Here is a 14,073-nt window from a genome sequence, read left to right as displayed (position 1 = left end):
CTGCAGTGTTGCCGTGTTCGTAGTTTTCCAGAAAATCGAGCTACTTTGAAAACGATGTCGCGGCTGAAAATGTATTGGTCGCGGGTTGCGGGTTTTTGGGTTATGTCTATGTTGCACCGCGGCCGCCAATGCATACTGCTCTTAAAAATATATATTTCACTGTGACCTGCTCCTGAGAAAGGCTGTTGCTGGGTGGGTGAGTGAGTGAGTAGTTGTGTGTGTGTGTGTGTGTGTTGAGAGATCACTACAGTTATTGGCTGAGACAACTTTTTGGGTAGATATGTAGGCTATTTACATTGTCATTATGGAGAAACCTTTTTCCATAAAACATATTAATACTCTAGAACTGATGCACATCAATAAATAATGGTGACAAAGCACTGGAGAAATACTTTAGGCGCACTAGAGTGCGTTCCATAAATCCGCTCGGAGGTATTTGAAACTGTATTCTAATTATAACTGTTTAAATAAAACGGTATCAAGCGAAGTGCTTTAAGCATGCTCAGTTCTTTGGTCTCGGGGGCTGCCGGAGTGAACATTTAAATGGAAGTTATGGAACTCCCTCGTATGATTCTTTTTATGGGGAAAACTCCTCAATGAAACGGACACGAGGCTAAATGTATTGAATTAAAAATGTGCCTCTGTTGGCCATCAAGTAGCCTATTAATGTATATGCCATTGTAGGCTACCATTTGATACAATAAATATGTTGAAATTACGATATCACTGAAGTCACTGCAAATCTATGTGTGCCACTTGTGAAGCCTACCGGGAGCTGGCAAAACTATTTAATAAATCGCCTACAACTTCAGTTTATTGTTGTTGTAGACTTGTGTTATTATGAACACATTAGATTCACTGTAACAGTAGTCATATTAGGCTACAGGTAAAACCAATTCAAAAAAAGAAACACTGGCAGCTGTTGACAAGCATATTCAGTTCATATACATATGATTCATATTTAATTCAGTGATTGAAAGCATGACCTCATCCTCAGTAGCCTATTCCAGCAGGCTATTGGGGGAAAAAGCACTTATTGAGAAATGTCCTCGCTATTCATGTTGAATAAATTAGTATGTTAATTTGAACTAAGCAAGCTGCTAAATCGTTCAGTTTACATATTGTCTATGCTACTGTAAACTATCTGACATGAGATGTAGACCTATCTGTCTTTATCTAAGCAAACTATGGCAAAATGTTATTAGAATCATAAACCCAGATTTGGGTCTGTAGTCTATGCCTATTGAAATGACAAGTCATTCTCGCAAACGGCCCATTTATAACGACTTAGTCTTAACTTAGTCTTAACATCTGGAACATAATAACAGCACAATTGCCAGAAAATAGCCTAACATTTGTTTATAATAGCAATAAGCAATACCTTAAAACTGTATCCAGGCATTCTGCGTTGCATCTGCTTAAGAACAGCCCTTAGCCGTGCTATATTGGCCATATACCATACCCCGTGTGCCTTATTGCTTAATAATAGCAGTCAAGTGAGTTAATTAATAAGGGCGAATTATCGTTTCTCTTGTCACATATTGACATTCCTTTATTATGTCATAGATTGAAATACCCGATTTTTTCTTCTAACGTCATTACAAGTTACTATGATATTCCTTCTTAATTGTCTCGATAACATTATGGAAAAGGGTTTTATTGTATAGATATGGCAACTCCTCTTGCTGTGAATTTTTGTGTGTGTCCTAGTTTTCAGGCCTTTTTGTCGGGTTTTGAGTGATCATTTACTAGAAATTCTCGCTTTACCTGGCAACCCTGGTCTGCTGATTTCTTGTCGCATTGTCGGATGACAGTTAACTGGGAAAACAAACATCCCATTTTATAATCTTACCGTCCACGGTCCCTTTGACTTTTTCTGCTCTACAGACAGACAGGATGGATTTCGGATTTCGCTGCCCCGTTATCCTTTGCCTAACCCTGGCGGTTTTGGCCTCGGTTCTGGCCGATTTGGATGACACTTTAATGGGGGCACCCGGGTCTTCTGTCCGTTTGTCGGAAAACGACCCAGGTTTGAAGAAGGCACTGAAGTTTGCAGAGGAGCGCTATAACATGGGGTCCAATACGATGCACGTTCGTAGAGTTAGCAAGATCCTCTCTGCCAGTAAACAGGTAGACTACACCAGTGTTGTGAAAATGTTATTTGTTTATATATATTTTTTATCTCATAATAATAGCCTAAAATCAAGTTACTGTCCATTGTGGTTGTAGGTCATAATACTGTATCGTGGGCTGTTTGAGGGTGCTCTCGAGCGGCTACTCTAGATGTTCTTTACCATTCAGCCATCAGATTTGCCACCAATGCTCTTTATAGGACACATCACTGCACTCTATACTACTCTGTAAACTGGTTATCTACCCGTCGCAAGATCCACTGGTTGATGCTTTTTTATAAAACCCTCTTAGGTCTCATTCCCCCCTATCTGATATACCTACTGTAGCCCTCATCCTCCACATACAACAACCGTTCTCACAGTCACTGCTCCGGAGAGGCACAGCAGTCCAAGGCACTGCATCTCATTGCAGTCGCTAACGTTATATAGCTGCAGCGAACTGAAAAGAGGAGCAACTCATGGATGCGTGTGCTTTGGGGACTTTTTGTGTTGTTTTTTTGGACTTTTGTGACTTGTGTTGCTACCATGCTGTTGTCATGTTGTGTTGCCACCATGCTGTGTTTTCATGTGTTGCTGCCATGCTGTTGTCATGTTGTGTTGCCACCATGCTGTTGTCATGTTGTGTTGCCACCATGCTGTGTTTTCATGTGTTGCTACCATGCTGTTGTCATGTTGTGTTGCCACCATGCTGTGTTTTCATGTGTTGCCACCATGCTATTTTGTCATGTTGTGTTGCTACCATGCTGTTGTCATGTTGTGTTGCCACCATGCTGTGTTTTCATGTGTTGCTGCCATGCTGTTGTCATGTTGTGTTGCCAACATGCTGTTGTCATGTTGTGTTGCCACCATGCTGTTGTCATGTTGTGTTGCCACCATGCTGTGTTTTCATGTGTTGCCACCATGCTATGTTGTCATGTTGTGTTGCTACCATGCTGTTGTCATGTTGTGTTGCCACCATGCTATGTTTTCATGTGTTGCTGCCATGCTGTTGTCATGTTGTGTTGCCAACATGCTGTTGTCATGTTGTGTTGCCACCATGCTGTTGTCATGTTGTGTTGCCACCATGCTGTGTTGTCATGTGTTGCTACCATGCTGTGTTTTCATGTGTTGCCACCATGCTGTTGTCATGTTGTGTTGCCAACATGCTGTTGTCATGTTGTGTTGCCACCATGCTGTGTTTTCATGTGTTGCTACCATGCTGTGTTTTCATGTGTTGCCACCATGCTGTGTTTTCATGTGTTGCCACCATGCTATGTTGTCATGTTGTGTTGCTACCATGCTGTTGTCATGTTGTGTTGCCACCATGCTGTGTTTTCATGTGTTGCTGCCATGCTGTTGTCATGTTGTGTTGCCACCATGCTGTTGTCATGTTGTGTTGCCACCATGCTGTGTTTTCATGTGTTGCCACCATGCTGTGTTTTCATGTGTTGCTACCATGCTGTTGTCATGTTGTGTTGCCACCATGCTGAGTTTTCATGTGTTGCCACCATGCTATGTTGTCATGTTGTGTTGCTACCATGCTGTTGTCATGTTGTGTTGCCACCATGCTGTGTTTTCATGTGTTGCTGCCATGCTGTTGTCATGTTGTGTTGCCACCATGCTGTGTTTTCATGTGTTGCTACCATGCTGTTGTCATGTTGTGTTGCCACCATGCTGTGTTTTCATGTGTTGCCACCATGCTATTTTGTCATGTTGTGTTGCTACCATGCTGTTGTCATGTTGTGTTGCCACCATGCTGTGTTTTCATGTGTTGCTGCCATGCTGTTGTCATGTTGTGTTGCCAACATGCTGTTGTCATGTTGTGTTGCCACCATGCTGTTGTCATGTTGTGTTGCCACCATGCTGTGTTTTCATGTGTTGCCACCATGCTGTGTTTTCATGTGTTGCCACCATGCTATGTTGTCATGTTGTGTTGCTACCATGCTGTTGTCATGTTGTGTTGCCACCATGCTGTGTTTTCATGTGTTGCTGCCATGCTGTTGTCATGTTGTGTTGCCAACATGCTGTTGTCATGTTGTGTTGCCACCATGCTGTTGTCATGTTGTGTTGCCACCATGCTGTGTTGTCATGTGTTGCTACCATGCTGTGTTTTCATGTGTTGCCACCATGCTGTTGTCATGTTGTGTTGCCAACATGCTGTTGTCATGTTGTGTTGCCACCATGCTGTGTTTTCATGTGTTGCTACCATGCTGTGTTTTCATGTGTTGCCACCATGCTGTGTTTTCATGTGTTGCCACCATGCTATGTTGTCATGTTGTGTTGCTACCATGCTGTTGTCATGTTGTGTTGCCACCATGCTGTGTTTTCATGTGTTGCTGCCATGCTGTTGTCATGTTGTGTTGCCACCATGCTGTTGTCATGTTGTGTTGCCACCATGCTGTGTTTTCATGTGTTGCCACCATGCTGTGTTTTCATGTGTTGCTACCATGCTGTTGTCATGTTGTGTTGCCACCATGCTGTGTTTTCATGTGTTGCCACCATGCTATGTTGTCATGTTGTGTTGCTACCATGCTGTTGTCATGTTGTGTTGCCACCATGCTGTGTTTTCATGTGTTGCTGCCATGCTGTTGTCATGTTGTGTTGCCACCATGCTGTGTTTTCATGTGTTGCTACCATGCTGTTGTCATGTTGTGTTGCCACCATGCTGTGTTTTTATGTGTTGCCACCATGCTGTGTTTTCATGTGTTGCTACCATGCTGTTGTCATGTTGTGTTGCTACCATGCTGTTGTCATGTTGTGTTGCTACCATGCTGTTGTCATGTTGTGTTGCTACCATGCTGTTGTCATGTTGTGTTGCTACCATGCTGTTGTCATGTTGTGTTGCCACCATGCTGTGTTTTCATGTGTTGCTACCATGCTGTTGTCATGTTGTGTTGCCACCATGCTGTGTTTTCATGTGTTGCTACCATGCTGTTGTCATGTTGTGTTGCCACCATGCTGTGTTTTCATGTGTTGCCACCATGCTGTGTTTTCATGTGTTGCTACCATGCTGTTGTCATGTTGTGTTGCTACCATGCTGTTGTCATGTTGTGTTGCCACCATGCTGTGTTTTCATGTGTTGCTGCCATGCTATGTTATTTGGTGCAGTGATCTAAGGTACTGAATCTCTGAATTTCTACTGTCTTTCTTTCACTACTGGAGCAGTTGTGTTCGGCTCTGCGCGGGCCCTTCAGGACAAATCCGTCATATCAGATCTGACCCAGTTAATTACTTTTTTTTTGTTGCCATGTAGCGGTGTAGCTTACTACTGGAACTACATACTACTTTTTTTTAGCTAAAATAAAATATGGGTGAAGTAGGCAAGAATCTCCTTCTCGGTGTCTGACCTGCCTAATTATTACTTGAAACATAGTTTTTGTGTTTAATAGGCTAAATTACACATTCTGTTAACATATGAACCCAAAGTCATCTGTCTTGCAATTTGTACCCTGACATTTCAGATTTACAAGTAGTTTGGATGTTGTGAACTACTTTTTCAGATTAACTTTAGTGAAGTCAACTATATGTTTCTTAATGGTAGTGTAGATTAACTTCTTCCAGTGTGAAGTAATTGGTAGCTTGGTAAACTATCTTTTTAGAATAGCTTCCCCAACACTGCCCTCAACAAACCCATTGTCTCAGCTAGACTAGCCAGTTAGTGCTCTGCTGAATAGGATACCTGTATTTTCCAGCATAATCAGCCCCTTTAGCTAGGCCTATAAATGCCATATATTGGTCTTGAAAGTGACATTAGAGCTAAATTGTAAGCTAGATGGCAATACAAGAACCGCAGAGTTGATTTTGTTTATTTTTCATAGAGGCTGACTTTCACTGTGCATTGACTCTATGTGTTGTCTCTGTGTATTGACTCTGTGTGTTGTTTACATTTACATTTACATTTAAGTCATTTAGCAGACGCTCTTATCCAGAGCGACTTACAAATTGGTGCATTCACCTTGTCTCTTTGTGTTGTCTCTGCGTGTGTCTGTCTTGTAGCTGGTGAAGGGAATCCGATACAGCATCATGGTGGAGCTAAGTAACACCCAGTGTAAGAAGGCTGCCAGACTGATGACCTGTGACTTCTACCCAGAGGAACACAACCTGAAGGTGAGGCCTGTGTGTGTTTGTTTTTCTGTCTTGGGATGATAACAGTGTGGGTTGTTGGAGGGGGATAGTGTTACAGAGAAGGTACAGCGAAACTAATGTCAGTCCTCCTCATCAAATCAAAACCCAAAGTTTTACAATATTGAAAATTGGCAAAACCTAAACCACAAATGTAAATAAACTGTCAACACAGAAGTGGCCAGTATCAAGGCAATTGTGTGTATCTGGGTCTATTTTAGGTTATTATTCTATCTGTCTGTACTCCCTTCCCCTAGTCATGTGACCAGGACCTTGTGATAAATAACTTGTCTTGAATTTTACACACTGTTATCCCCTGCTGCAGCTATGTGCACAAGCAGTCAGCTACCCCTTATTTGTTCCGCCTGCTGTATTTGTTTTCATGACTTAGCAGAAACTTAATCAGGAATGTCTCCAAGGTCAAGGAAACAAAGTGTTCATAGTGTTCACCCCTCTACTTAACTTCTGTATCGGTTCAGAAATAGACTGTTGTTGGATGTTTACATTAGGTCACATACAAAGGATATGTATGTGCTTTACCATCACAGGCACAGGCATTTCACAGGCACAGCAAATCACAGGCATTTCTCTCTGAAATGCACACAAACATACACTACATTCTATTATCAAATCAAATCACATTTTATTGGTCACATACATGTGTTTAGCAGATGTTATTGCAGGTGTAAAATGCTTGTGCTTCTAGCTCCTACAGTAAGGTAATATCTATCAAGTAATATGTAACAATTTCACAACATATACCCAATACACACAAATCTAACTAAGGAATGGAATTAAGAATATATACAGTGGGCCAAAAAAAGTATTTAGTCAGCCACCAACTGTGCAAGTTCTCCCACTTAAAAAGATGAGAGAGGCCTGTAATTTTCATCATAGGTACACTTCAACTATGATAGACAAAATGAGAGAAAAAATCCAGAAAATCACATTGTAGGATTTTTAATGAATTTATTTGCAAATTATGGTGGAAAATAAGTATTGATCCCCTCCTGATGTTGAAGAGACTCTGTTGCACCTTATTCACCACAGTGTCTGTGTGGGTGGTCCATTACACTGTTTATATACAAGTAATGAACACAGAAGCCCAATAAAATAAACACAGATTATCTCACTAACCATGTTTTCTCCGCTGACATGTTCTCTGTCAGACGGAGGTGTGTGTGTTTGAGGTCTGGGACATTCCCTGGGAGAGCAAGTCCACCCTGCTCAAACAGAAATGCCAGCCAGCAGGTTTGTGTCAAAGGTTTAACTTTGGGAACTAAATGTACCTTTGTGCTTTTATTTGTTTAGGATTGTTTCTATAAATACTCGTAGCTACATCTAATTGTTTTTCATGATGCTTGCGTTTCAGTTGATCCCAAACCAGTTGAGACCAACAAAGTAGAATTTCTGTCCCTCTCCACCAGCAAACCAGTTGAGGTAATAGAAAACGTAGCGCTTGTTGTATGTGTGTTTGAGCGTGTTTTCTCGTTTATTCTGTATGCGTATATTTAATTTACTTGTCAATAATTAACTTGTATTTTGTGACAGGAGACAGAGTATTTAGTGGAGCTTCTGGGTCAGTTCAAAGAGTTCATGGTCAGATACAATAGGACTTACAGCAGCAAAGAGGGTGAGAGATAAATGTCAATCCATCATTTTACACAACATAGACCATCCACCTCCACAGATGATAAGGTAAAACATCTTACCATAACATTTTTGTCTGATCTCTGACCTTTGCTGCTACAGACACTGAGCGGCGGCTGCGTATCTTCCATGAGAACCTGAAGACCGCTGAGAAGCTCCAGTCTCTGGATCTGGGGTCACCAAGTTCAGCGACCTCACAGGTGTGTGTGTGTGCATGCGTGAGAATGCAGATTAATAAGCCCGATGCCGTTCCAGAACATCCACTGAGCGTGCCGAAGAGGTCACCGTCTGCTCTTCTGTGGAGCAACTGGACATACTATGTGTGTGTGTGATTCTGTGACCGTTTGAAACATGTTCCCTTGCAGAGTTAGTTAACCTGTTGAGTAATTCCACTTCTACATAGCTAATTCCAAAAGGCTACAGTACAACTCCTCAGCTGTACACTGTGAAAAATCCTAATATTCTTCCTCTCCTCCCTCTACCCACTCCCTCTCACCATCCAGAGGAGGAGTTTAGGACTCTGTACCTGAACCCCCTGCTGAGCCAGCAGAAATGTCAGCGGTCCATGAAGCCTGCAGCCATGACCCACGGCCCCGCCCCGCCTAGCTGGGACTGGAGAGAGCATGGAGCTGTCAGCCCTGTCAATAACCAGGTAGGACAGGGTTTAGAGATGGTCTTACAGACTGGAGATGACTACAGGTATGATTGTAAATGTGTATATATGATTGTACACTGCTCAACAAAATAAAGGGAACACTTAAACAACACAATGTAACTCCAAGTCAATCACACTTCTGTGAAATCAAACTGTCCACTTAGGAAGCAAAACTGATTGACAATAAATTTCACATGCTGTTGTGCAAATGGAATAGACAACAGGTGGAAATTATAGGCAATTAGCAAGACACCCCCAATAAAGGAGTGGTTCTGCAGGTGGTGACCACAGACCACTTCTCAGTTCCTATGCTTCCTGGCTGATGTTTTGGTCACTTTTGAATGCTGACGGTGCTTTCACTCTAGTGGTAGCATGAGACGGAGTCTACAACCCACACAAGTGGCTCAGGTAGTGCAGCTCATCCATGCGAGCTGTGGCAAGAATGTTTGCTGTGTCTGTCAGCGTAGTGTCCAGAGCATGGAGGCGCTACCAGGAAACAGGAGACGTGGAGGAGGCCGTAGGAGGGCAACAACCCAGCAGCAGGACCGCTACCTCCGCCTTTGTGCAAGGAGGAGCAGGAGGAGCACTGCAAAATGACCTCCAGCAGGCCACAAATGTGCATGTGTCTGCTCAAACGGTCAGAAACAGACTCCATGAGGGTGGTATGAGGGCCCGACCTCCACAGGTGAGGGTTGTGCTTACAGCCCAACACCGTGCAGAACGTTTGGCATTTGCCAGAGAACACCAAGATTGGCAAATTCGCCACTGGCGCCCTGTGCTCTTCACAGATGAAAGCAGGTTCACACTGAGCACATGTGACAGACGTGACAGAGTCTGGAGACGCCGTGTAGAACGTTCTGCTGCCTGCAACATCCTCCAGCATGACTGGTTTGGCGGTGGGTCAGTCATGGTGTGGGGTGGCATTTCTTTGGGGGGCCGCACAGCCCTCCATGTGCTCCCCAGAGGTAGCCTGACTGCCATTAGGTACCGAGATGAGATCCTCAGACCCCTTGTGAGACCATGTGCTGGTGCGGTTGGCCCTGGGTTCCTCCTAATGCAAGTCAATGCTAGACCTCATGTGGCTGGAATGTGTCAGCAGTTCCTGTAAGAGGAAGGCATTGATGCAATGGACTGGCCCGCCCGTTCCCCAGACCTGAATCCAATTGAGCACATCTGGGACATCATGTCTCGCTCCATCCACCAACACCACGTTGCACCACAGACTGTCCAGGAGTTGGCCCAGGCGTTGTAGGGAGGTCACGTGGAGGCCACACACACTACTGAGCTTCATTTTGACTTGTTTTAAGGACATTATATCAAAGTTGGATCAGCCTGTAGTGTGGTTTTCCACTTTAATTTTGAGTGTCACTCCAAATCCAAACCTCCATGGGTTGATAAATTTGATTTCCATTGATAATTTTTGTGTGATTTTGTTGTCAGCACATTCAACTATGTAAAGAAAAAAGTATTTAATAAGAATATTTCATTCATTCAGATCTAGGATGTGTTATTTTAGTGTTCCCCTTATTTTTTTGAGCAGTGTCTTTATGGATTTCTTTATCGGACAAATAACAACTTAAAAATACTTTATATAGCATTCAAAGTATTCATGACTCTTCTTTGATGCTTCACTAAACATAAGTTTAAGTAAGCAAAAGTCATACTTTCATTCATACTGTAGATATGACACAATTCATGGAAAAGGTGGAGGTAGGTAATGCCTGTGTGTGTGTGTATGGCTGATTATGTGACTTGTGTTTGTATTGCAGGGCATGTGTGGTTCTTGCTGGGCATTCTCAGTGACAGGAAACATTGAGGGCCAGTGGTTTGTGAAAACGGGTAAACTAGTGTCTCTCTCTGAGCAAGGTAAGCACAAGCATTGTAGGTATCATACACTTACCTGTACAACAGCACAGTTTCCATTTTCTCCATAACAGTTTTGAATTGATTGGTTCAATGTCCTATCACCCACAGAGCTGGTGGACTGTGATACTGTGGACCAGGCCTGTGGGGGCGGGCTTCCATCAAATGCATATGAAGCCATCGAGAAGCTGGGTGGTCTGGAGACAGAGACTGACTACAGCTACACCGGCAAGAAGCAGAGCTGTGACTTCACCACCGACAAAGTCACTGCCTACATCAACAGCTCCGTGGAGCTGTCCAAGGACGAGAACGGTGAGTGGGAGGAGAGGTGAAAGAGAGAGAGAGATACTAGACAGAGATAAAGACACGGATGATAGGTTGAAGGATTGGATGAAGATTGAACGATGCAGTTACATATGGAGGAGGGTTGGCCATGTGTTAATCTTGTTTTCCTTTCCTTTTTATGTTTAGAAATTGCTGCTTGGCTGGCTGAGAATGGACCAGTATCTGTGGCTCTGAACGCCTTCGCAATGCAGGTAACCAGGGGTTGAATGGGTTCATGGAACAGAAGGAACAGAAACGGAACCTGGAATGAAAGTGATCCATACTGTTCCAGAACAGAACCACTAATTTAAAAGCATGGGAGCGGTTAATAACGTTATTTTTTTATTTAAATTTTTTGAATTTTTACCCCTTTTTCTCCCCAATTTCGTGGTATCCAATTGTTGTAGTAGCTACTATCTTGTCTCATCGCTACAACTCCCGTACGGGCTCGGGAGAGACGAAGGTTGAAAGTCATGCGTCCTCCGATACACAACCCAACCAAGCCGCACTGCTTCTTAACACAGTGCGCATCCAACCCGGAAGCCAGCCACACCAATGGCCACCTTGGCTAGCGCACACTGCGCCCAGCCCGCCACAGGAGTCGCTGGTGCGCAAGCCCTCCCTAACCCGGGAGACGCTAGGCCAATTGTGCGTCGCCCCACGGACCTCCCGGTCGCGGCCGGTTACGACAGAGCCTGGGCGCGAACCCAGGGACTCTGATGGCACAGCTGGCGCTGCAGTACAGCGCCCTTAACCACTGCGCCACCCGGGAGGCCCTAATAACGTTATCTTACGTTCCAGGCATTTTTTTCTAGTCCCACAACAAAACACAACAAAGCGCCTATGCAAAGCCCTCACTGTGTCACTCAGAAACGTATTCCAGTGTCTGCCTGCAAGCTGAAAATCTTCACCTGTGTGTGTTTAGGCTACCTGCCCCTTTCCTCTTTTTGAAGCATAGGCTACTGTACTGACATTACAGGCTTGATTCAGAAGATAGGAGGGAGAGAGATTTTTAATTAGCTAGAGAAGAATGGATTTCATTTTTTCAATGCTAGTTAAGGATTCTATAGGCCTAGTGATCACGTTGGACTTATTAACTACAAAAAGCTATTTTTAATTCTCTGCACATACAAGCTTGTTAGCTAGCTAAATCAAGTTTGTTTTCTAGCTAGCTCAAAAGACGTTCAAAGTTCCTACATAGAAGCCACTTCTCCTAGGTATAATTCTGTGGACCTAATTCATTCAATGTACGTCATAACAAGATGCTCAGCGCTTCAAGCCTCCTCAAACCTATCTCGCTCTCTCCCCAACTGCAAAGTTTCAGTCGCATCTTGCGCCATAGGCTACACTTGTCTGTCCATCACACATGTAAACAACTAGCTTGCCTGCTCTTTCCACACTGATTGGTGAAATAATTTAATGAGTTAAATGAAAAAAAAAGAGGAAAATAAAGGAACAATATAAACCAGTACTTTTTTAGGGTTTGAACCGGTTCAGAACTTTATTTTGCTGGTTGTAACAGTGGAACGAAACAAAAAAAAGTGGTTCTGTCCAGAATGAAACAATTGAAAAATAATTTTGGTTCCAACCCCTGCAGGTAACACCACTGCCATATCTTTCTTTTTGTGATATCCAATTAGGATCTTATCTCATTGCTGCAACTCCCCAACAGGTTCAAGAGAGGCGAAGGTCAAGTCATGCGTCTTCCGAAACATGACTCGCCTAACCACACTTCTTTACACCCGCCCGCTTAACCCGGAAGCCAGCTGCACCAATGTGTTGCAGGAAACACAGTTCAACTGACGACCGAAGTCACTCGGGAGGCCTGTCATATCTTTCTTAATGCAACTGAAATTAGCATCACTAAAACACAACTGAACAATGAAGTGACTAGTATCTATCTTTCTAATCCCACCTGCTTTTCTCTCGTTGTTTGTCCTCAGTTTTACAGGAAGGGCGTGTCCCACCCTCTGAAGATCTTCTGCAACCCCTGGATGATTGACCATGCAGTGCTGCTCGTGGGCTACGGAGAACGTGAGACTGACTCTTAACTACTGATTTACCTTACATTAACCTAGCGTAATAATAACACTGTGATGAGTGTGTGTCTGGTTGTTTCTGTGTACAGGTCAAGGCAAACCTTTCTGGGCCATAAAAAACAGCTGGGGAGAGGACTATGGAGAACAGGTAACAGAAAGCTGTCACACTGAACCTCTATGACAAGGCATTTGTAAACAGTGTATTTGTTTACAATGCATGCATAATACCTAGTCATGCCTGAACTCTTGGAACATTTTACATGTGTATTAATAGCCTGACATGTCCTGTTGTGTGTTCCTTCCCTCCAGGGTTACTACTACCTGTACAGAGGATCCAGGCTCTGTGGAATCAACGAGATGTGCTCATCTGCTATTGTGAACTAGGCGATATGACACACACAAACAAGCGCACACACACACGTGATCTGAATAATATTTTATTTCAATCTTCACCTGGGATTAAAAAAAACAAATCCTACACCCCCCCAAACATATACACACACACTACCTACAAACTGACAGAACTGCAACGTTACTCATCCCCTACCCCCCTAATTGTGTAGTCAGAACACTGCACAATGCACTGGAAGACCTGCTGACAGCTTACTTAAATAGGGGAAGCAGCATTTATTCATACCCCATTCTTCTCTTTCAAAACAAACCAGCTCCGATGAAGCTATAGTTCTATAGTTCTAAGGTAACACTGATCTTTTGTTGTGATTTTCCTACTAGCCTTTAAGGATATTTTAATTGAATTGCTGTGTTTTAGGCAGAGGTCATTTCGGTCATATCTTTACAATAACAGTCTAAATGATAAAGGGGATGTCATATATTTAGACTTCAGTCATGCTGTTTAGTGTCCGTTATGTTCCCCTGCATCTGACTACTCTCTGTGCGGATGCTCTAGTGTAGAATTAATGCTTGTGCATTTTTGCTAGACTTTTTGTCTGTTGTAACATGTTCTGTGCAATACCACATAACGTCAATCTCTCCCCTCAGTCTAAAACTTCACTGTGCAAGTACTTATAATGAATGGGTTTGCATGTTTTTTATTTTATTTTAAAAGGATCATACATTGACTGATGTGTAGCCTATTAACTGTTAAATATTGCAGTGCTGTGTAACTAGACAAACTAAGGTTTAATAAAGGTTTAATAAAAAAAAATATTTGATCCATTAATAAAAAAAATATCATATCCATTATTCATTGTGGAATGTAATTTCTGAAGTCAATATCCACCATATGTTGGTTGATTAATTTGAGAAACTATATAGTCACAAAAGCATGCGGTTCTTGAATACAGCCAAG

At 43.0% G+C, this 14,073-nt stretch overlaps 1 protein-coding gene across 1 annotated transcript; it reads left to right on the top strand.

The window, feature by feature from the left end:
• Window positions 1-2: 2 nt before the first annotated feature.
• On the top strand, window positions 3-13,967 carry LOC115130958 (cathepsin F-like). Its single transcript, XM_029662561.2, is given in 15 exon segments — window positions 3-192; window positions 1,888-2,130; window positions 6,108-6,218; window positions 7,403-7,484; window positions 7,606-7,673; window positions 7,785-7,866; window positions 7,986-8,051; window positions 8,054-8,083; window positions 8,387-8,535; window positions 10,308-10,404; window positions 10,513-10,713; window positions 10,873-10,937; window positions 12,669-12,759; window positions 12,854-12,912; window positions 13,074-13,967. Coding segments are annotated over 14 exon segments (1,410 nt in total). The 5' UTR covers window positions 3-192; window positions 1,888-1,896; the 3' UTR covers window positions 13,149-13,967.
• Window positions 13,968-14,073: the final 106 nt, after the last annotated feature.

This window comes from Oncorhynchus nerka, linkage group LG6, assembly GCF_034236695.1.
Source record: "Oncorhynchus nerka isolate Pitt River linkage group LG6, Oner_Uvic_2.0, whole genome shotgun sequence".
NCBI classification, from domain to species: domain Eukaryota; kingdom Metazoa; phylum Chordata; class Actinopteri; order Salmoniformes; family Salmonidae; genus Oncorhynchus; species Oncorhynchus nerka.
This window is presented reverse-complemented; position numbering and strand designations above follow the sequence as displayed.